Genomic DNA, 23,775 nt, shown 5'->3' on the forward strand with positions numbered 1-23,775 from the left:
AAAGTATTTCCTCAATGCGAATTTATATATATAAAAAATGAATCCCACTTTTGTGACCTGAAACAGAACTTATTCAAGACAAATCACATTGGAGAGCAAGTCAGCCTAAAAGTTAGGAACATTTTCTTCCACCTGAGCTGCTTCATTGGACGTCCGCACATCTGCCTCCAGAAGCGACGCCACTGGAGGGAAGCTGATGGTCTCAACAACTAGCTTACGTTCCCCGCTCTCCTGTCCGCACACCTGCGCTCGTACACGCGCGCCGGGTCTAACCGCGTGCGTCTGGACGCACGTATGCAAGTGCTGCTCAAACCGACGCGTAAGAGGGGACAGTCTTATCCAGCTCTCCAGTGTTGACAGTATTGCTAATCCCCTCCACCTGCTCAAACACCCCCCCCGAACGCCACATCCCTCCCTCTCCTCCATCTGCCCGGGCCGGGAGTCCCTGGGGCCCGGCCGGGCCCCTGCCTCTGCCTCCGCAGCAGTTATCGTCCCCGTCCGGGCCCTGCTCCCCCGGCCTCTTCCCGCGCCACACACATTAATCGCCGCAAAAACAAATAGTTCTCAAATGTTTGGAATGGACCGACTGTTTGCATCAGGGCCTAACAAAATAATTTTTACAAGCTATCCAGTTGTGATTAGGGCCGGGAGAATTGAATTTATGTGGCATTGATAATATTAATATTAGCCTAATTAATTATGTTGTTTGACTTTGCACAGCAGCGTGTGTACCTTCTACACAACACTAACCAGCCGGAGCTGGAACTGAGCTCTGAGCCGCCTCTATCTCTCCGGCTCGCCCCCCAATCCATGACTACTGCACACATTTCATCAAGCCACAGATATCTAATCCCCCCCGACTCCGCTCGCTTCCTGAAGTCTGAGAAAGAACTTTACTCTGGTGGCGGCAATTCCCATGAGTTCTCCGTGACTTTCCCGGAGAGAAGGAGCCGCTGTCCTCCTTTGAGAGTAACACTGAACGGGGGGGAAACTGTGCAGCTTTAAAGGCTTTGAGAGAGAAAAATAATAAATTAAAAAAAACATTGTTGAGAGAAATGGTGATAAAATGCAACATCTTTTTAATGAGTCACTTAAAGTTATTAAGGTAAACAGCGATATAGCATAGCAGACAATTTTTTTTTCTCCAGGCGTCAAGGACACAATTGCTCCCTCCGCTTGGTGTAGAACAACGGTGACAATGAACCTCCAATAAGCCCTGTGCGAAGACGTCCACTTAACATTGTTTCCCTAATAAGCAAAAGGCCGGCGCTCCGCTGTGCCGTGACCCAGAATCGCTGCTGATCCCGTCAAAAAAAAAAAAAAAAAAAAAAAAAAAACAGAGACCAGAGGAGCGGGAGCGCCACGCCGCTGGACGGGCAGGTGTTGATCTGTGCAATTACAGTGACACAAACTCATTGACCCAACAAGGCCGTCATGTCGGACCACCCACGCCTCCCGGGGAGGTTCTCAGACCCCACTTAGGGCACAGATCAAACTTTTCCGCGACGACCCCTCACCTCCTGCTCGGAGGTCGGAGGTGAAGGGTCAGAGAGGCGGTCATGTGTCTCTCGTGGGGGGGGGGGGGTCCAGACGCGCCTCCGTCTCGTGCTCGGCCGAGGTGTCCCTCCTCCGGCGTTTGTTCCCGACGCGCAGCGCTACTGTCGATGCTCAAACCTTCCCATGACGGCAGCAGCACAGTCTTGTGTCTCATACATGATCGGCGCCACAGAATCTATCTATTTTTATATATATTTGGCACAATCAAAACAAAACAAAAATAATGTCTCCGTTTTGTTATCAATGGAATTAGTATCTAAAAACAAAACAAACAAAAAAAAAAAGTCAGTCAAAGTACGTTTGAAATTATTTAGATGCGGGGGCAAAATATCAAAAAGACAAAAAAGAAAAAAAAAAAATCATTATGGTAAAAATGTACATATTCCAGATTAACAACGAAATACTGTACGTCTTCCTCTTTGCCACGGACAAAGGAGCTCCTGGGATATTCCATCACACATTCTGTTGTCACGGATACGTCATCTGAAAGAGGGACTTGTGTGCGGTCTGAACGCTTGAGGGATGCGTGGGGGCGTGGTCGGACGGAGGGTTGCGCGTTTTCTTTTTTCTTTTTTTTTTTGTGGGGCTCGCTCACTAACTGAAGTGCCGGCCGAGGCGCGTCGAGCGGTAGTCCACCCGGAGCTGGACGAAGGCGTGCAGGAGGTTGCGGTCCAGGTTGGTCAGCTGCTCCCCGGAGCACACCTGCTTCAGGTTGTCGGGGGCGACCACCAGGAGGTTGCACAGGGCGTGGAGCGTGTCGAAGAGCTGCAGCACCAGAGGGACCTGGCGGACAGACCAGCAAGAGCGTCAGTCACCGGCTCACCGTCACAAGTCTCTCAAGTGATTTGTCGTCTCATTATTAGAAACTTTTATCCAAGGCAATAATAATAATAATAATAATAATAATAATAATACGAGTAAGTTACATCTGCAGAGTTAAGGGTCTTATATGTGACTTGCATGTGCCCTTCTAAACATGAAAACCATTCTTCTATTGAATGCCTGAAAGTCATGCCTCGGTTGCTCAGTGAAAATGTCCCTCACAATTTGGGCTGGTTATTGTTTAAAAAAATGACGACACCAGTACCCTTAAAGTGAGATCAATACCAACAGAATTCTTCATTCAATCATTTCAACCCTTTCTACTGTACCCATCATGTGAATGGAAGCATCCTGTTGCGTTAAGTGCCACCACTCCTCCCCATCCAAATGATTTTTACACAAATACATTTTGAAGGTGTTCAAATTATTGAATTATTTCTAAAATAACTGTACAAAGCTGTATAATGAAGTATTTGGGCAGTGTCATTTTTAACAAATAGCCAGTACAGGAGAATGATTACAGTGAGGAAAACCTATTTCACTGTTCATATGGACGCCTGACTGTTGTTTTAAGAGAGACTTGAAAAATTGTGAACCTATCATTTAACAGACTGTTGTAGCTGCTGCTGCCGTCGTGAGCCAATCACACGTCACGTTAAATTCAAGAACACTTGTGGTGATTGGCTGCGAGCAAAACCATACAATTAGTCATCAGTGTTTCCCACAAAATTAGATTCTATTTGTGGTGGTAGCTGACCGGGGGGTACGAGAGTGACTGAGAGAGTTTCCCTGTTACGCACGTTATGCTTTATGCACGGTTATCCTTTTTTTCTTTCGTGAGAGAGAGAGAGAGAGAGAGCGAGAGAGAGAGAGAGAGAGAGATCAGTGAAAGGTGCGTGAAGGAGGGCGGGAGGTTCTGCATGGGGTCCGTGGTGAGAGCAGTCATTTTACAGTGGAGGTGGGAGGTGGTGTGGGAGGTGGAGAGACAAAATAAACACAAATAAATCAATGTATGGGAAACACTGGTCATTTTTTTTTTTCTAGATCTGGGCACAAAAAGGATCGAATGTAGGCATCTTTCGACTGGAGAGAAGTTTCGATACTACTTGGTATTGGGTTATTTCAGTCTTACCCAGCCTTACTCAAGAACCAAATCAACACGTTGCATTTAGCCATGCCCTTACGGACATGAACGGCGGGATTTAGATAGCACAACAAAAATCAATTGAAGAGGTCTGAGCTTTCGCTTGAATCTATTGGGGGCAAAAAATAAAAATAAATAAATAAAAAGTTGTTAGACAGTGAGAAGCAGCTTTCACCAGCGCGCACCAGGGCGTCGCCCCCTCTTACCCTGAAGTCCTTGGCGCAGCGTCGGTACTCGGCCACGTCGCAGATGGCCAGCATGCCTCCCATGGAGCTGTAGCTGTACTGCTGCAGGTGCTCGTGGATGAGCCGGTGGAAGCGCACGCCCAGCTCCGTCAGCACCGTGTCCACGTTCTTCCCATCCATGGACTTCCGCACGCGCTCCACCTGCCGACTTACGTAGGTGCAAACCTTGGAGCAGGCCTGCTGGCACACAGGGAAGAAAGAAGGGGAAAAAAAAAAAAACTGAATCAGAATTGAGTCCGAAAATATAAGCCGCACAGCCTCTTTCACGGCATCTTACTGTGGTGTACTGGATCATGACGTTGTTTTCGTCCTCGGGCCTGAAGTCCGTCTTCTTCTGCTCCGTGGCCAGAACGTGCTTCATCTGGCCCACCATGCAGCTCAGTGTTCTGGGTGAGGGGTGGGGATGGGTGGGGTGAAACAACTTTTAAAATCAGCCTCGGAAGACATTGTGAACGGCCGCTGTTGTTCTGTTTTACATTGAGGTTGCACTTTCTGACCTGTCAATTCCCGTGTCGAGTTTCACTTCCATTTGTTCAATCACCTCTTTCTTCTTATGCAGGCACTCCGTCAACTTTGGAGAGGAGCTGGAGGCATAATATTTCAAATAGCGTGCGGTCATTATGGAGCAAAATGATACGTAAGAGACGTACTGTACTGTATAAATCCAACACTGTCCCTTACTGACCTTATGAGAGGCATGAGGTGGTCGTTGAACTGCTTGTCAAACAGGTAGAAGATGGTGTTGGCTTGCAGGACCACATCCAGGAAGTACAGGTTTGCATTCTTAGCGTCCGCTGAGGGGATCGCTGCAAAAGAGAGAAGGATATTTGTAAATGAATAGAACACACAAAAGAAAAGAAAAGAAAAAAATCCTCCGCCCGACATAAGGATGCAGAACGTTCCAGGATGAGAGGAGCAGGGGACGTACCCGAGAGGCCGATCTCCAGCGCGTAGTCAATGTGGTCCACGCAGAGATGCTCCACCAGGAGCAAGAAGATGGAGAAGGCGTTCTTGGGAAGGTCGGAGGGGTCCGACAGCTGTCACAACAAGATCAGGAGAGGGAAAAACAAAGGGCTGTGATTGAATTCTGTCTTAAGGCAACTACTTTACTTGCTGTGTCTGCCTCCCGTTTCCTGAAGAAATATATTTGCATAGAAAGCATTAATTAGCATTACACATAAGCATTAATTATTAATGTCACTCGAACACTCGTACATTATTTTGGATGACTGGCAGTTTCTCTATCTCATCTCGACAGTACGCCCGATCCCTTCGCCCTCTTGCTTGCCATCCCAGAAGGGGGGGGGGGGGGGTACCCGCCTGGACATGTCCCTTTAAGGCGTCTCGCTTCCCCTGCAGGGCTTTTCGGAAACGTTTTTTCGAGGGGCTTAGGATTAGAGGGTGCCACTGAACCGCCCTCTGAATATACGCCTGTAAAGACCGCGCGAGACCGTAGCCGTGATACGAGGCCGCGCGAGGGAGCCTCACCTTGTGGCATCTCTCAAAGGCGTGGCGGGTCTCCTGCAGCAGGTTGACCACCACCTCTTGGGAGAGGAAGGTCTCGCCGTGGGTGTCGATGCTGGGGCCCAGGGTCAGGTTGGTGCGCTGTCTAATCCTCTCCTTCAGCTCCTGAATACTGCATAGGGGGAAGGAAATGGAAAGAGTGTTGCAAAGTATAAAGGGCGGGGAATCCAGCCTCCATGGAAACCTGCTTAATATGCAGTGTCCTTATGCAGCATGCAAGTGGTAGCACATTCTGGAAGCGAGATCTTTTGGGCTGGCCGGAGGGTTCATGAACCATCTTCTCAAAAGGGCCCCGAGTAGCTTGCTGAAACTTACAGCTAAAAAAGAGAAACCTTCCTGGCTACCTCATCGAGCACCTCACACCAGATCCAAAACCGTAAGTGCTGTTGTAGAACGGGCAGTAATGGTCAAACTGGGGAGGAACCGAGAACTTTTAATCCGACCTGCCGGTGCCGACCGGGCGCTTCTGGTGGTTCTTGGAGTCGTAGTAGCGCTGCAGGATGGTGGTGCTGCGATTGTGGAGGTACTCCCTCTCCATGTCAATGTAGCTCTCCAGGTAGGAGGAGAAGATGTTCTTGCTCAGCTTCGACAGGAACGTGTGTTTGTCCGAGCCCAGGTTGAACTCCGTCAACTTGGCGTTCAGCGCGGTAGTCCTGGAGGAGGGCGCGCACAGTTAAACGCAGTGAATAAAATAAGGGCCGTGTTCCGGGGGGAGAAACCTAGGGGGAAAATAAAAAAGGCAAAGAACGCGTGATAATTACCTGGTGTAAAGGTCAAAGAGGTTCTTAAGATACTGCTCCACGTCAGAGTGTTTGGTCTCATCGAGTTTCTCTCTCACGTGGGCCTAGAAATATTAAAACGATGAGTTTGGGGATAACAGCAGATAAGGGGGTGTTTCGGATAAGATTGGATCAATAAAACAAAATAAAAAAATTATATATATATATATATATATTATTATTATTATTTTCTTATTATTATTATTTTTTTTTAATGTATTTATTTATTTATTTTTAAACACAGTGAGGTACCTGCAATTTGTTTTCAAAGATGCTCTGGATGAGTTTGGCCATAACAGCCTCTGGGCTGCTGAAGACCTCCCCCACCTGCTTGTTGACTCTCTGACACAGGACCGCCGTGTCCTCGAACACATCGTTCCTCAAGTAGGCCCCCTGGGGAAAGGAAGTTAGGCTTCAGTCCTTCGGTTGAAGGGCGCGGCCGGCCCAGGAGGAGTTAAGTAACGGATTGTCCGCGAAATGAGTGAAACGCGACACACACACACACACACACACACACACACACACACACACACACACACACACACACACACACACACACACTTACTTCCTGACACTGCTTGATGTAGACGTCCACGCAGTGTGCGTATCCCTGTTCAGAGAGAGGCAGGAGTTACACTTCTATTCAACTTTCTGATACAAAACAACATCCAAAAACAGCTAGCTGGCAGCAATTCCTGTCAGAATTTGGTGATAGAATCAACTCATACTGTCACTTCAAAAGTTTTAAATGACTGAAGTGGCTCTGTGTCAATGTTTCACCTTGAAATGCAACAGGACCGCCGCCACCTCCCGCATACGTCCAATCTCCCCCCTGCGCTGGGCAGCGGTGAATTCCTGGATCAGCTGTCGCTCTAGGTCATGGTACTTACCTGAAAAAAAACAAAAAAAACATTATTTTCTATTATGCTGCTAACTCTTTGGAGGCTTTCTTATATGGAATACTAAATGTGGACTAAGGCCCGGTGTCAAGGTCATAAACTCACTTGCAATCTTTGCCTTGACATCCGCAAATCTGTTTGAGAAGAACATCAACACGCAATCACCTTTTGAAGCCTTGACGGATTATTCACGTTAAATTTTAAGCACAATTTCCCTTTGTCCTGATATGTAATGTAATGATAAGGAATGCATTGTGAGGAATGGGCACGCCCCTTCTACATCACCTTTCCCTTGTTCTTCTAAAGCTGCCCACAGGACCGCCTGACTCACCTGTCAAATGGTAGCTCCTGGGCAATAAGATGAAGCTTCTGAATAATATCAGCAGCCTCCTTAATCTGAGGAGGGAGAGGAGGGGGGGCAGGGTGTGGAAAGACGGAAAAAAGAAAAAAAAAAAAAAAAAAAAAAAGTGAGCGAGGACGGTAAGAGGTGGACATTAACACAGAGAGCAGGCGTGCCGCCCGCAGCGTCTCCACTTGAGGAATCATCATCTTAGGAGCAGCCTCCTCCACCTTCCCGTGTGGCCACGGGGCTGATAACAAGCAGGTGCCGCTCACCTGGGCGGCGGCAGCAGCAGCAGCACATCCAACTCTATTGGCAAGGCTTTTCTGAATGGGCTGTAATCCCACAGGAGTCTAAATCGCCTTCAATAATCTGTCCGGCCAGGGATATCTGTCTAACAAAAAAAGAAAGGAAAAAAAAAAAAAGAAAAAGGAAAAAAAAAAAAAAAAAAAAAAAAAAAAAAAAAAGAGAGTGGGCCCTGTCGAGAGCCCCCCGCCCCTCCTCCCCTGACATACACGCCGGCTGAGAAAGCCCCAGACCTACGAAAGGCCCGCCGTCCGCAACTCCTCTGTTCCCGCAGATGCCTGCCTCAGCTAACATCATTACCCTGCTCCCGTGAGGAGGATCCAGCCTTTCTGCTCGGCGAAGGTTTTCTAAGTATCTGTCCCCCAGCTAAGATTAGCTAAATCCCATGTAAGTAATGTAGCCGTCTCCCTGCAGTCAGGGTTTAGCAGCACTTGTCTCCACGCTGGCGGCCCAGCCCTCCCTTTCAGAAGGATTAGCAGAGCCATCCCCCTTCAGCTATTCACTTGCAGCTTTCCTCTTTCCCCTCCGTCTGGAAGTATGCTCAGGAAAAGGAATCTGGCCAGATATTCCGGCTAGCCCCTCCACAAACCTAGTCCCATCTCCAGCTCGCGTCTCTGGGATTGACCCCCCTCAGACTCCCCGCTGCCGCATCCGCTGATGATGTTCCTACGAACGGGAAACTAATCTGGGGCGTCCCGATCTATCCCCTGCCGCTGCTTAGGCTGCACGATCAAACTTTGAGAGGGTCAGTAGCTAGGTCACGTGTCCAGCGTCCACTTGGCCGATAGCAAAAGCCAGAAAGAATTGAAAATTTGTCATTTTACACCTTTGTTATTTGTCATATCACCCCACAAGCCTCCTGCTGGAATGTGACAAAAAAAAACCCCCCAAAAAAAACAAACAGAGAACCAACAACAACAACAACAACAACAACAACTTCCTCAGACACCCTTAAATTAAAGCAATTATGCTTGACATGAGCATGTTGACACCCATGCTCATCAATCAGTGGCTTTATTGTGAGAAAGCATATGACACTTTATTAATCCAAATTAGCCGAGGGATTCAACTAAAGGGATAAACCTGCCAAATTAGTGTGCATGGTTTACCTCATAATCTTGCTCATTCGCACCTCACCTCCGGCATTATTGAGAAGGGGGGGGTGTGGTTGTTAGTGGCCATTGATCGTACATGCCGCCACAGTATTGGGTGGAATACACATTAACGGCATATAAACCTTGTCTGGGTTATTGAAGACGTCGCTGCGTAGCTCGCCGTCTAAGAACTCGTTGAAGTAGGTCATGAGGCGCTGTGCCTCCACGGCTCTCTGCCGGGGCGTGTTCACCCCTTCCAGCTGGTCGCCCAGATGACACACCTTGGTGGCCACGTAGCTGATGTGCTCATCGAGCTCCTGGAAATGCTGAAAGGCCACCTGAGTGGATATAGAACAGAGAGGTTGTTGTTTATACTAGCCTAAAGCCATAACATTCTCCTGGGGGCGGTGGTGGGTGGTGTTCAACCCCCACAGCTCACCTGGTTGCTCCTCTGCAAATGTTGTACTTTGTGCGCAAATTCCTTGGCCTCGCGATGACACTGATGCTCGAGCTTCTCCACGCGACGCTGGATCTTCTCGTCCAGCTGCTTCAGCTCCTCGATGTGGTTCTCAAACTCCTCCAGTAGCCTATCGGAGAGAGGAGAAAATACTTGAAGACCCGAAACTTTGCCTTGATTGAAAACCGCCATGGGGAAGCGTAACAAACAACACGTAAAAATATATATATATTTAAAAAAAAAAAAAAAAAAAAAAAAGATTTCTAGAAAAAGTAATTTGGAAATACGGGGTTAAATCTGTCCCACTGACCTAACACATGGAGTTATTAGTTGCAGAATAGTGTTGGGTTCTTAATTCCTGGGTCCCCAGACTTAAGAAGCTCTGAAAAACTAGGAGCTTCGTCAGCTGCATTTTAAGTGCCATCAGGGCTGCAGAGCAAATGTTCTAAGTCAGCACCAGCATTTCACAGACTAGGAAACATCCCAAAATGATGAGTATATAATCTCTTGACTAATTCCCTCAGCAGTGGCTAGAGCTTTAAAAGACATCTTGCATCCCTTCCCAATACACACCCATTCCCTGGGCTGGTGACTCACACAGTATGGTGGCCTCCAAAGATACGTTGTCTCCCGATTCCTCACTGAGGTTTAAAGGGAGCTTCCAAGGAGGTTGCAGCAACAGTTTTGTGGGGGGAAGTAGATAAGGTTGGATGGATCCATGGTATAGTTAGGATTCTTACTGCAGCGACTATACAGCATTTGTGCTTTACAGGAATAAGTGGGTCCAGGAATGCAAACAAAAGCCAGAGCAATATTGTGAAAATACCATTTTAAAAAAGCAGCCATGTCCCTCTAGGACAAAACAGGCCTTCCACTGCTTGGAGTTTTGAGTTAAAGAATCGTTCAATTTTCTTCTATAATGACTGAACTTTTGCCAAACTGACAGCTGGAAATAAATTAAAAAGTTAACATTTAAAAATACACATGTTCAAAGAAAAGATAAAATCTGACACTAAAACAGAAGTGCAGGTATCTTTGCTCTCTCACCCCACCTAGGGTTGGCAAGAAGCACACACACTGATCAATAAAAGCCAATTCGTGTTGGGAGTTGCAAGAATGGGCTTGTGCACAAGATGGCAGGCTCATGGCTTTGTCACATCGCTTGATTCTATTCTTTAACATCTCAGTGATTCACTATCATCTAAAGGGAACGCACGTAACGATGCAGCTCCAGGACGCTGTTAGTCTTCATGCTTCGGGTCAACAGTACCACATTGATGGATGACCCGAGTTGAACCTGCACAACCTAAACACGGCAATTGATGTGCATGACTGTTTCAAAGAACTGCGCATTTTGTTTGCTTGTTTGTTTAATTGTTTTGTTCCAAAATCACATTGTTTTGGATTACTCAAAACCCTTTATCATAGGGCTCAGTGATAAAAATAATAAATAAAAATTTATCACAATAATTATAGGGAATTCGTCGACCTCAGTAAACATCATGATATTGACTCATATTCAAAACCTCATGGAATATTCAGCTGAGGTTCATTGCACTGAACTGTACGATAAAGAATACTACCGCACAAAGTCTCTCATCAAGACAAAGAAAATGTAGACCTAATTTATTTTTACATCTTCTCACTATTGTTAGGTCGAACAGCAAAAATGTAATTTCAACAAAATATTACACCGCTCAAAAGAGTCATCGTCCAGCCCTACTTAAGTGTTGTTAGTACAGAAGATCACACAAGAGCAGCTTGCATAAATGATTTATAGAGGGGTTGTTGGTTGCTGGCTTGCTGATCATGTGATGAGCACCATCATGAACGGTGGACAGAAGGGGGCTTAAGGAAAGCAAAATGCCATATGGGACGCAAGTTAATCACAGGTTCACTAAACAGACACACCCATACACCATTCACAGCTATGTACAACTTTGGGGACTTTTTTTTGCAAAACCAGTGTCCCTTTTAAGTTAGAACAACAGAAGCCCACCACTGTACCTTTTGGGATCGAAAGCCTCGGCTCCTCCTTTGGACCCACCCCCGGGCGTTCTCCAAGCCAGCCTCTCTATATACTCGTCTGCGTCGAACGGCTCCTGCGGGGGGGAAACGCAAAGGGACGGGAGGTTTTATCTGTTTTGAGAGAGACACATTTCGACTGGTTTTCCCCCCACACACTACATCAACGATTCTCAACCGCTTTTCACACCTAGGAGCCTCCATTGGATATGCACCAGGCCATAGGGTCCATGTGTCATTTAGATGTCGCCTCATAGACCCCGATTCGAAAAGGTCTTTATTGTTAAATATGATCCGAGTCCACACGTCCAAACCTGTCTATAATATAGTCAGGGAGACAACAGTGAAGGTGCGATGAGAACAACACAGGGCTGGCTGGTGTGACTGGGAACCGTCGACAAATGTTGACGTTGGTCGTGACAGTGTTTTTGTTTTTGTTGTTTGTTTGTTTGTTTTTCGTTTTAAAAAAACGCGTTAAATCCAAGGCTAAAACCGCTACACGGCGGAGGTGTTTCCCCCTCTCTGTCGCACAGCGGGACAAGACTGGGGCTAATGCTAGCCCCCTGGCTAGCTTGTCACCTCACCTCGAACAGCTGCGCCGTCGTCGCCATGATCGGAGCTGCCTCGGCGGCGCGGGGATGCGGGGTTCAGAGCGAGGGACTCGTAGTCGGCCACGCTGCCGGGTGGATCCCGGGTGGACGTGTGCGCCTTTGACAGTTTTGCCCTTTGTTGACAGCCAGAGAACGGGGGCTGCAGCTTCCGGTATGGGAGGAACAAGGGGTGGGGGGGGGGGGGGGTTGCTCGCCAGCGCGCAGGCGTACGTGGCGCGTCACGTGAGTCCCGCGATTGTCACGTGACTGGAAAATGAGGAAGTGGCGTTGCCTTTACTGCGCGTCGGCTCTTAACCCATCACGGCGTAAATACAAACGAGCGAATGAATACATTTTTGGCAACGTTCTTATTTGGTGGTGGAAGGTACAGCTGAAGCCTTCAGCGTTGCCGACCAAATGAGTTTGCGTGCATTATGGATTATTTCGCACGAGAAGGGAGAAAACGCTTCAGTACGTTTTTCAAGGTTTGTAACCACCAACACGCACGCACGCACGCACGCCGAGGCTTGTAGGCGCTTTATGGTTCACGATTAGTGCGATTATGTAGAAAACGGCACTAGGATTTTTTTTACTTTTCAATCACGAGACTAAATCACAAGATCCATATTAAACATTTAGATTTTAACACAGCATTAAAGCCTTTCAGATTACACGTGACACTACACTGTGTCCTGATGATCCAAATGTCTAATAATGCTGGTAGGTATTCAGGTGTGTGTTCTAATTCTAAGGAAAGACCACAAAAGGATGGTCTTTCCTTAGAATTTTCCATTGTGCTGCTCATCTTGTCTATCCGATTGTGCATGAGCCTCCATGTTGTGTTGCTCTGCTCTTCTGCAGGAGGTTTCCGACCGTTGAGCACCGTGCAAAGAGCCTGGCCGGCTCCTTGTATGTGGCAGTGCCAGAGGACAACGCTGTGCTCCAACTCCTGCTCACCCAACTAGGGCTGGTGGACCCCGACAAAGCATACATCACTGTAAGAGATGACTGTCTTCACCAGCAGAGATCACCAGCCCTGGAGCTGCACGTGGACAGCCCTGCGAAGGGAATCCTGTGGCCAGCGCTGGCCATCTCGCAGGGGCCACTGATTCTAGCTTGCCTGCCTCTGGTGGATGCTCCGCCCGAACCACGGCCGCCTTTGACCAGCTTGCTATCGGTCTCTCAAGGCCTAACGTTGCTGGAGGGCTTACAGACCTTTCTTTGTGGCTCTGGCACTAAGACTGACACTGAGGGAGTTGCCTCTCGCCTGACAATGATGCCTACAGTCCTGCTGCAGGTTTGTCCACTTGGCACACCCCTGGATGTCCCCCAACTGGCTATGCCTGCTGCGTCAGCGGTGCCCACTCCTGCCGGGACCCAGAAACAGCCGGCCTGGAGAACGGGGCAGCACCGCGGTCGGGCCGTCGTGAATGTAGCGGTTATGGAACTGGTGCGCTCCATGCAGTATGGAAACCCAGACAGACAAGACCCATGGGATGTCTATGGGACTGTAACATGCAAAGTGAGTTCAAGCATGTAAAGGTACAATAAATGTGGCGAGTGCCTCTTCTCCCGTTTACTTTTCCTTAATGCTGCTCTTCCTCATTCTGTCATTAGTGTGAAGTGGAAGGGGTGCTCCCCAATGTGATGGTGACTCTCATGCTGCCGCCGAATGGTTCACCCCTACAAGATATCCTGGTCCATCCATGTGTAACATCATTGGACTCCAGTATTCTAAGTGCTTGCAGTGTGGATGACTATGACGGTTCAGCTTTCTCTGGCCCCTATAAGTTCCCCTTCTCTCCTCCGTTAGAGCCATTCAGGCTCTGTAGCTATACGTCTCAGGTAAAAAAAAACAAAACAATATTAAATCCCACACGTTATAAAAAAAAAAAAGACTACAATGTGATTTAAATATGACTATAATTTGAATTCCAATCTTTATTCAGGTCCCCGTTCCACCTATCCTGGGTTCCTATCATCTGAAGGAAGAAGAGAACCAGCTCCGTGTGTCGGTAACCCTCAAACTTCATGAAAGTGTGAAGAACAGCTTTGAGTACTGCGAAGCACATCTCCCCTTCTTTAACAGGTATCCGTGGCAACCGTAAATGCTGAAACCTCTCCCGATTCAATTTTTGTCTTTCATTTAAAAGTCAATCTCCAGACCCCTGTTTGTTCTCTGTTGGGCTGTGCAGGGATCAGATCAGCTTTGTGGAGGTGAAGGTGAGCTCCGGTCAGCTGGACGTCTCCAAGGAGAAGAACCTGTTGGTCTGGGTCCTTGGTAGGCATTGTGCTGTACAGCGTCCATAGAAGTTGAGATTTGTCTTGATTGCAACTGTGCATTTGAAACCGAATCTCATTAACTTAACCATCCTCTCTCTCTCTCCCTCTCTCTCTCTCCCTCTCCCTTCCCCCATAGGTCAAAAGTTTCCAAAATCTCATGAGGTCACCATGGAAGGGAGCATCCGCTTTGCGGGTCAGCAGCCAGGTCCCACAGATCCCCTCTGCACAGAACTCACAGCCTACATTAAAGTACGTACATTTGTGTCTTGATAATTAATGGTGTACAATGTTTGTTATAGACAAACAAACAAACAACTTTGTTTGTCCCATTAAACATTAAAACTTTGTGGACAACACCAGTGGCTGCATTGTGTGACCTGACATTTGCAAGACCTTGAGCCTCTGCTGGATGTGTTGCAGTTGTCCTTTTCACCCCTGGACTATTTACAGTAAACTATCTATTAAAAAAAAAAAAAAAAAAAAATGTAGAGAGCCATTCTTCTTTATAAGTTGTATTTTAAAATACATAGGGTTGTACTGTGATAGTGGCATAAAATGAACCAAAAAAGACATTGAACTTGTTAAACATAATTATTTGGATGGCAATTCATCGTCAACTCAAATGCCATGATTCTGACAGGCAAGGTCATAAATTAGACTAATCCTTACCACAATTATGGCTTTAAACTCTTAGTAGTATGGGAATTATTTCAAGTACCTGTCGTGGGTGTGGTACGCTGGCCCAGTAAAAATTAGTATTGAGGTTAGATGATCAGTCAAGCGTGTGACGTAACTTCTGACAGACTATATCAATAAAGCTGATTGGCTCATAACAGGAAGCTGCTTTGACGCTAATGGGAACGTTATTTGTTTCACTCTGCAAGGTCTGATTTCCCGAAGGTAGTGCCTGGCGTGCAATTTCCTGGCAGTTAACGAATCCCTGAATGCAATTATTATGCGGCATTTAATTGCGACTGTCAGAGCAGTGGTAATAGGTTTCCTGCGGACAGGTTTCCTACTCTTCTTCATAGGCCGGTTATCTCAATGTGACCTTGCTTCGTGCTCTCTCTCCAGATGTATTTCAAAGTGCCTGACCTGACACTGTCGGGGTGCTACGTGGACCAGCATTCAGTGCAGGTGTATTCGTCAACCAAGCCTCGGATCGTCACGTGTAAGTGGCACGGCACTTTTGGAAATGACAATTGTTGCTTATATCTATAAATCAAGATTTGTGTGGATTTTAACATGAACCTTGATTTCGCAGCCCGGGAACTTCAATCCAAGGATTATTTCATTTGGAACTCGACGGGTCCTGCTCCGGTGTCCTCTGGACGCATGATGCTGTAGGGTCTACGTACGCGATGCAGCTCGAGGAGTTTCTACCGTCACTACTGGAAGTGTCGTTCCTCAAGCATTCCTTTTAACTGGGATGGAAATGTGAACACATTACAGACATTTGATTTTATTGATGGCTACTTTAATAGAGAAATGTATGAAATGGCTCTACTATCACTCAGGGTTATAGTAGATGTGCAATGGTTTAATATCAGTGGTAAGATGCAAATTTTGCCTTTGCTCCTAAAAAGGACCGAAGAAGTGGATGTGTTTTCACTCGGGGAAAATTGTATAACTTTCAAAATAATTGTAATAGATCATATATTTTTGAATATGTTAACTCATAACACAATTTATAAAGCAACAAACAAATTTTGGGACTACCTGCCCCTTTAGGTCAACTTCTTTTATCCCTTAACACAACGCTTCCAGACAGAAGGGCCACCCTCTGCTCTGACAGTCCCACTTCAGTGGCTCTCCATCACCCGGATAATTAGCAGCTGGGGCCTTGTCATCAGCTGTTGCAGCCCTGGAGGGGACAGGGGCCTCGGCTGTGAAGGGCCAGGCCGGACTCGCCGCTGTCTTGGCTACAAAGGGCTCCTCTCGATAACTGGCAGGAGGCCATGTCCCCAACAGCAGCCCTCCACCCCGAACCACGCTTTTGGCCCCTCCCCGCCACTCACTCAGTGACTTGTTCAAACACACGACTTCTCCAGCCAGACGGAGCACTGACCCCCAGGCCCTCAAAGACATTAAAGTAGCCTGTCCGAGCCATACCAGCCTAATTGGCAAAATACTTCCAAATACAGTGGTAGTAGGGGAACCTCTCGAGGTAGCCTGGGTGCTCTGTCAGTTCTGAAACAACCCTTAATTGATCTACAGCATAAGTGTGTCTGCTCTTTATTGTTCGCAACGTTGTAGTTGGGGCAAATTTTCCCATCAAATTGGTTGGAAGTTCATAAAGTTGGATTCGGTTCTACAAATGCAAGCCCCGCTGCATTTGAGTTCCCATCTTTGTTGAGGACTGGTTGATGAAGGGTTAAATCAAATGCACTTGCGCTCTGCTCCTCAACTGCAGCCAGACTCCTTTGAGTGCCCCATTGTCTGCTGTTGGCCTCTTGTGCCCCCTTGCTGGTCCGAGTGCCACATTCTCACGTGGATTTCCACTCAGAAAGCTGACCATGACCAATCCTCTATCAATTGGAACCAATTGCTCACACGGCATCTTTCACCTTCTTTTATGTAGTTGTATGGGGAGGCAGACACCAGGACCTCTCAGTTCTCCCCCTCTCCACATTGATTTGGCTTTAAGACCTAGTGTATATGGCTAGTGAACTGGAAAAAGAGAACTTTTTTTTTTTTTTTTTTTGAGAGTCAGGCTCCTCTAAATCTCCTCAGTGTCCCGGTCCGTGGTCAGTCTGGCTCCGAAAGTCTGCAGTCACTGGCCCCTTACTGGGGCCACAGACTTTGCTTTGTTGATTGAATGATTTACTAAGTAGCCGGGTGTGTTTTAATGTGCTTCTCGGATTCATCGCCTCACGCCCAACTTTGTGACACTTAATTCAGTCATTCATTCATCTGCTCAGTTTACTAATACGTCGGTAGAAACATGTTTCCTGCACCTCCAGATTAGGGAGCGCGTCAATACATGTATAACTATATAAATTACACCTTAACTTATATGGCTGTAAATATTATAGTCATTATATTGTTATACATTTTTTTTTAGTCAACAAAAAATATTTCTAACAATTTCATTTAGAGCAATCAACCAATATTGACAGTTAATACAGGATATGCTTGGTTAATCCATGATTCAATGCAATGCAAGTTTTACAAGTCATTCAGCCCAATCATGACACCCAGTGGTAGAGATGGAGTTATTCATTACTGTTTAAAATGAGCGATGACTGATACTCTTACTCTTAACTAATTGTTTCCTATCTCACTGTTTAGACTATGTTTACATATCATTTATAGATCCTTTACAGGCTGGAACTATTTCATGGGGGACATCATGTACACTGTTGCCTGAGGAGGTCGTTGTTGGCCACTGGGGCCTCAGGTGTTTGGTGGAAATTTCCAATTCTTCTCTCATTCTCTTCAGGTCTGCTCAGAGCCCGACTCGATGACAGCACTTTGAAAGGATTTAGTAATTAACAATTTTTTTGCAGACAGATCTATCTTCAAGAGCCAAATCTATCCAAATGATGATGATCTTGTGTAGGCTGACTTAAATATCTGTATATCTGTTCCTGCCCCGCAAAGTATAAAAGCTTTATAGCTACTTTGGATGATGTCCATCTTCTATTGTGGTACTTTCTTTTTACGTTTTTTATTTTTGAAAATGTGTCACTTGCACTTGGCAACTGTGTAGATTTTGTCCTGACCTTCCTGCACTGCTGTCACCACTAGATGGCATCATAAGCTCCTCCTCTCAAATTATTAAAATTTTTATAATTCCACATTCGAAGTGTTTATAAACCATATTTCCACAGAGGCTAGTTCGGTTTTTCTAATTAGTATGGAAAAGTTGCACATAATTTTGACAATGGTCGTAACAAAAATACATTACTGGTAAATGGAGATTTGCTAATTAATTTTGTTTTTAACTTACCTCAGATTTCAGAGCCTTTCTAATCCAGATTACTGTATTTACTTCAGATCAGGGTCCCAAATCCCTCTTTCCCAACAATGTACACCTTTTATACCCACTTTCTCTACCTACCTGTCACAGGCTCACATCCACTATAATCTTATGTGTTTTACCTCTCCTATTGTTTATTATGAGGAGAGTGGATTGTGTCCAAGCTGCAATTTTAGATTCCGAACTGGTTTTAGATTTAGTACAAATATTCCATCAAAGGCCATAGATATGTTATGGATTTTCATGATATCAATATTAAATGTATTTTCTTTCTTTCTGAATTTGTCAAGACACTTTAAATTAGAACATTCATTTCGACATTTAGTTCAGACATTCATTTTGACATGCTTGCACGATTCGGACCCCCACGCCCCCAATTTTAACCGCAATTGCCAACAGCACACATTGAGCGTTGGGGTTTCTGGGGTGGAGGGGCGCTGGTGGATTGGTGTGGGGGTGTGGTTGGTCGGGGGCTGACCGGGTGGACCTCCTGCCTGCTGGGTCGGGGTCCTGGCAGCTGTTGCCAGGTGGTTTCTGGCCTGCAGTGACCCGGCGGGGCTGCGGAGAAGGCCGGCAGGTGCTTTCCAGGGCCACTTGGAGGCTGCTCGCCATCCTGGGTGTGGGTCGGGGTGCGCGAGGCGGCTGTTGGCCTTGCTCCCACTTGGGGCGGGCGGTTTGGTCGGGGTGTCGGTCTGTCAGCGACGGACCTGGCTTCGCGACCTGTGTTCTGTGTCTGTGGCTGCGTCTTACGCCTGCACGTGGGGGGTGGGTTGTATGTGTGCGCTTCATGGGTGCAGGGTCTCCTCGCCCTCTCTGGGACTGGTTTATACTCCTCAGGGCCGTGCGTGGGTGTTGCTCCGCAGGCTTCCGGCTTCTTTGGGGGCTGGTGTTTTTTTTGTGGCTGCAGGGCATGGTTTTCTTGGGGCGTGGAGTGTACACGGCTGTGGGACTCGGGGGCGGATTCGGGGCCTTTTCCGCTGCTTGGAGGAGCTAGGATATTATTCCTATCTCAAACATCAAAAGTAATTGCACTCAGCGGTAGACACATCACACACACACACACACACACACACACACACACACACACACACACACACACACACACACACACAAAATATTTGTCAATATATGTTGTCATCTAACGTTTCTATGTTTATGTTTTTCCATGAACATGTTGTTGGTTGGGTCTATGTTAATTTGTCTAGCCCATGGTGATTGCCCCCTCGTGGAGTAGTAATGATGATTAGTAGTTTAACGACCAAAACATGGTGAGATGGTTCCCCTAAGAGGGAGATTGGTGGCAGTCTTGAGCAACAAAAAAAGATGTGCTCTAGTCATCCTACAGGTTGTTCAGAGGACAGAGTTGTTGGAGCAGTTCTTGATGATTAAAGAACGAATAAAGACTGGCATTGCAGGTGGAGAACTTGAACTCCACTTGCAGATTAACTCTGTCCTCGATGTGATGGCACCAATACTCTGTGTTGTATGCCCAGCATGCTGACAGCACAGGTTTATAAATTACAACATTCCCTTTCATTGTTTTCCATGATTCATATGGGTTTTCATTTTGTTTAGTTATTTTTTTTCCATATAAATTCACATTTATTTTTTTGGTCTTTATTGATTTTTTCTATTTTGCATTGGTCGTGTTTGGTGACCTTGTTTCTATTGTATTATGGGTTAGGGGGTTAGGGTTCTGTTTTCAGTTTGTTTTGCAAACATTTCCTGTTTGTCTCTGGAAACTTTGGCCAATTGGGTTTTGATTCACCAGGACTTAACTCCCACTTTGGTTGGGAGCTGTGTGTTATTCAGGTTGTCCTGTTTCTCTTTTCCCAAGGCAGACAAACGACCTGGTTATTGGATAAAGCTGAGATCTGGGCCCTCTCTTTCAGACTCATCAATGTTCCCCTCTGGATCCCCTCAGTGGTTCAACTGAAGACAGTGCCCTGTAAGTCAATATACAGTATAGCATATTCTGTGTGTGTGTGTGTGTGTGTGTTTATATATATATATATATATATATATATATATATACACGTGTATGTGTGTGTGTGGAAACCTGAAGGGACAACATTTTGACAGTATAATTTTGGCCAACTTTTCATTAAAGCATCACCAGTCTTACCATCACACGTGTAGACCATCTGTCTTCTCTGCTCTCAGGCTCGTTGATGGATTCGACATTGTAGATAAGCCTGTTGAGAGAGAGCTCCCTGAGCTCCTGGGAAAAGCTCCCAGAATCCCACACTGCCGTGAAAAACACCTCGTACTGATTAACTGTGCATTGTTCCTCTAGGACTGCATTCTACAGTATATCTAATCTGCATTATTCTTGTTTAGATACCAGGCTAATGAAGTGCATTTTACACAAATTATATTCCTAGCCATAGAACATGCAGAATGTGCTTTTTTTTGTGCTTGTGTCTATGTGAGTGTGTAGCTAACAGCAGGGGCTTTCCTGTTCTCTGTACCCCAAAAGTGGACACCACTGAGGGCCAGCCATGGCTGCATCCCACCCCACTTTCCACTCCACCGGCACTTTAATCAGACCCGCTGGGACAGAAGGGGCCCAGATTCATACTTCACCAGCTGTCTTTCTCTCTACGTATGCTTTTCAATTTCTCCTGCTCACTCCCAAGAATATTCCTGCTTTAATTTTTAAAGCATTTACGGCATCACTGATCGAACAGAGCAAGCTCCTCCGCTGTACCTGCGTCAGTGTGTAGGTCCCATCCCGCCCTCCCTGCATGTCCGTAGAAAATTGCCGGACAGCCCCACCTCTGTTGTTCTTGTCCTACGACCAAGCAGAAACAACCTTATGATCATTTTAGTTTCATTTCAGTACACTCCTTCTTGGGATGGATATGACGAGACAGTCAGGAAACGATAATGATGATGACCGTAATGTATTTTCCTTTTTTTTTTTTTAACCATAGCAATCGGTCTGACTTGGTGTTTGTGTGGCCAGTCGGATGGACTGGTCTCGGATGATCTGAGGCTTGGGCTAATTTAATGTTACTTCACAAACAACATACATCCAAGTCTGAAGACACGGCAGTGAAAATCGAATAAATTACCGAAGCCAAGAGAAATCAATCAAAAATATACAACATAGTTCAGTCAAATCAATCTTATTTATACAGCCCTTAAGCACAGTGCAGTCTCAGAGGGCTTCACGTGGCCACACTTGAACTGGATTGACGTTGGATCAGAGTGAATGATGCTCAGATCGCTGCTTTAAGTCGCCGGGAGGTTTCTCTCTCGGTGTATACTATCTAAACACAAACTCAGCGAGCCATCAACCATGGAGCAAACGCGACAAAAGTGCACGCGACAAGTGTATGTAAGTGATGCAAAAGCCTGTCACTGACCCGAGAGAGTGGGTGGGGTTATCTCCCGCTTCAAGGGCAGCGTTGTCCTCGTCTCACGGAGGGGCTCTGACTGCTGATCCGCAGCGACAGCCAGAGCAGGGAGGGTCCATTTGGGTTTGGGATGCCTGCGCTGCTGGTCTGAATCCTCTCGGTGGTTGTGACAGGGCGTCACCTGACTCGACCTCTGCCTGGAGCCCACGGACCCCATTATCGCACGACTTGTCTGAAAGGCTGAGATGGATGTCCGGCAGTTACTCTTTTTTTCCCAATGAATCCCCCCTGTGCTCTGTGGGTAGATCAGCTCCTAAATAATTTTCTTCCAGTTTGTCGCTTTTCTCACAAACTCCAGCCAAAAGTCTTCTCTTTAGCCACATTAATATTAGCGCCTCTATGTAAATCACGCGTACCTTTGCCGACTCTAAATTCAGAGAGGCCCTTCAGCCTCCTGGATCTTTTCATCATCAATGAGAAAGTATCTCACCCTGTGAACTCCTGGCATCGTTCCATGTGCCCCCGCTCTAATTTTCACAGATCAAACTGTCCTCAGATCTCCCGAACTGGACCGTCCAAGTTTTAGTCCTGAAGCCTCCCGTGTCCCGTGGACAAATGCAGGAGACACTTGACTGTGCCTCTGACAGTTTTTTAGGTGGGTGCCCCATCCCCTTTCCTTCATACTTGTCTTTCTCATTATAATGAGCTAAGTTTCTATGGCAACTGTCCCCACAGGTTACTCCGAAACTCATAAGTTAATGCTTGAAAGACCCTGTTATTTCATTTGTGTCCCTTCCCCCACTAAGAATGCCCAGACAGGGGTAAAAGAGTGAGACAGGAACATTATGTACAGGAACATTCCTGGAAAAATGTACTGTTCGGTATTGCAGAAGTAGACATTTTTGTGTTATTGTAGTTAAAGCCCGCACATTTAAGTCCTTTATCACTGTGATCAGCTACGGGTTGAAAACCATTGTGCACTGAGGGTTTCAGTATTACACCGCCTCTCTGCAATTTTTTTCCCCCTTGTTTCAAAACAGCAGCCGGAATGATTGAGCTGAAATTGTCACCTCAGCAAAATGCTTTATTAGAGGTCCCTGGAGGCTCTGCAGGGACCAGAGCACTGCACTGTTTCAGGACACTTGGGAATGCGTGTGTCAAAAAGCACGGCTGAGTGTGCGTACACGCATCCGTGCAGGAATGAAAAGACCCGGGGAGTCTTTTTTTTTTTTTTTCTGTCAGTATTGTCTCCTCACTGAGACAATTTTAAATGCTGCTCAATTTTGATTCTGCTGCTGTGCCTGCTTGTCGTTTTGACGAGTGTCTGTCACAGTGGTGTGTTCTGCGGGCTAAAACATCTGTAGGATTCACAAATGCCAGACAGACAGGCATGCATTTTAAATATATTGACTGTATGACTGTGAAATTACGGGAGAAATAATTATGCTCATCTTCACTTTGTTGTGTGTGCATGCGTGCATGTGTGCGTGCGTGCGTGCGTGCGACCACTACTGACATAGGATATTCAAGTTCTGCAAAGTCATACCTGTTAAATCCCTCTACAAATTACCTAGATTGGATGAATCACAGTAGTCAGGTCTGCCAAAGAGCCTTGAAAGCGAGCCAGGAAGCGCCATCATGGACATTCCCGAGCTGCGGGTCTTTTTGTATGAGAGCCCAGTGACTCAAACAACGGTTGTCGGGCTGTGGATGCTGTGCATTTTCAAGGGGTTCTCTTCAGCGAAGGAAATAGTTTAGTGAATTGCTCAAGGACGCTCCCAGAAAAGGAGAAATTGACCCTCAAGGGCTGTTAAACCCCCGAACGGTGACGTGTGAGGCCGCTCTGCGGAGCCATCGTCATCAGGAAGCTGATTCATACATACGAGCGAGAGGAATTAATTAATAGTCAGTGATTTTAAATGTTTTCCTTTATCGCTGAATTAAAATGTTTCCTAGCATTCAATATAGTATTATTTGAGTAACACAAAATCTTAAAAAGTTAATTTGGCATGTTTGCATTAAGGTAGAGGGGAGCCTGTTCTCTTTGTCTTGATCCTCTGTGTTTTATTTTGTATTTTGTGTGTGCGTGTGTGTGTGCGTGCGTGCTTGTGTTTGTGTGTGGAACCATGTTAATATTTATTTATTACTTGAATCCATTAGCAACTTCAAAATAGGGCTGGGTGATATTGATATAATATCGATACAGTCATATGAGACAGGAGGATTTTGGTTATCATAATATCACAATATAGTTAAGTGTTGTCTTTAAGGTTTGAGGTTTACAGTAAATGATTACAGTAAATGAATGCATCTTTCTGAACCTCATAGACTGTTCTAGCTGACACTTCCACACGCTTGGTTATGAT

At 46.2% G+C, this 23,775-nt stretch overlaps 2 protein-coding genes across 2 annotated transcripts; one reads left to right on the top strand and one right to left on the bottom strand.

The window, feature by feature from the left end:
- Positions 1–1,062: 1,062 nt before the first annotated feature.
- On the bottom strand, positions 1,063–11,947 carry exoc5 (exocyst complex component 5). Its single transcript, XM_080011808.1, has 18 exons — positions 11,777–11,947; positions 11,175–11,269; positions 9,150–9,297; positions 8,854–9,048; positions 7,302–7,366; positions 7,076–7,104; positions 6,852–6,961; positions 6,637–6,681; positions 6,324–6,464; positions 6,054–6,136; positions 5,736–5,945; positions 5,257–5,404; positions 4,697–4,805; positions 4,454–4,574; positions 4,266–4,352; positions 4,046–4,154; positions 3,730–3,945; positions 1,063–2,340 (listed from the first exon to the last, which is right to left on the bottom strand). The coding sequence occupies exons 1-18, from the start codon at positions 11,801–11,803 to the stop codon at positions 2,152–2,154; spliced, it is 2,127 nt and encodes a 708-aa protein (XP_079867934.1). The 5' UTR covers positions 11,804–11,947; the 3' UTR covers positions 1,063–2,151.
- A 157-nt stretch (positions 11,948–12,104) lies between these two features.
- On the top strand, positions 12,105–15,677 carry ap5m1 (adaptor related protein complex 5 subunit mu 1). The gene is made up of 8 exons (XM_080012848.1): positions 12,105–12,267; positions 12,644–13,304; positions 13,400–13,627; positions 13,732–13,871; positions 13,978–14,063; positions 14,202–14,314; positions 15,140–15,236; positions 15,330–15,677. The coding sequence occupies exons 1-8, from the start codon at positions 12,200–12,202 to the stop codon at positions 15,410–15,412; spliced, it is 1,476 nt and encodes a 491-aa protein (XP_079868974.1). The 5' UTR covers positions 12,105–12,199; the 3' UTR covers positions 15,413–15,677.
- The last annotated feature ends 8,098 nt before the right edge of the window (positions 15,678–23,775 follow it).

This window comes from Zeus faber, assembly GCF_960531495.2.
Source record: "Zeus faber genome assembly, chromosome: 13".
In the NCBI taxonomy this organism is placed as follows: domain Eukaryota; kingdom Metazoa; phylum Chordata; class Actinopteri; order Zeiformes; family Zeidae; genus Zeus; species Zeus faber.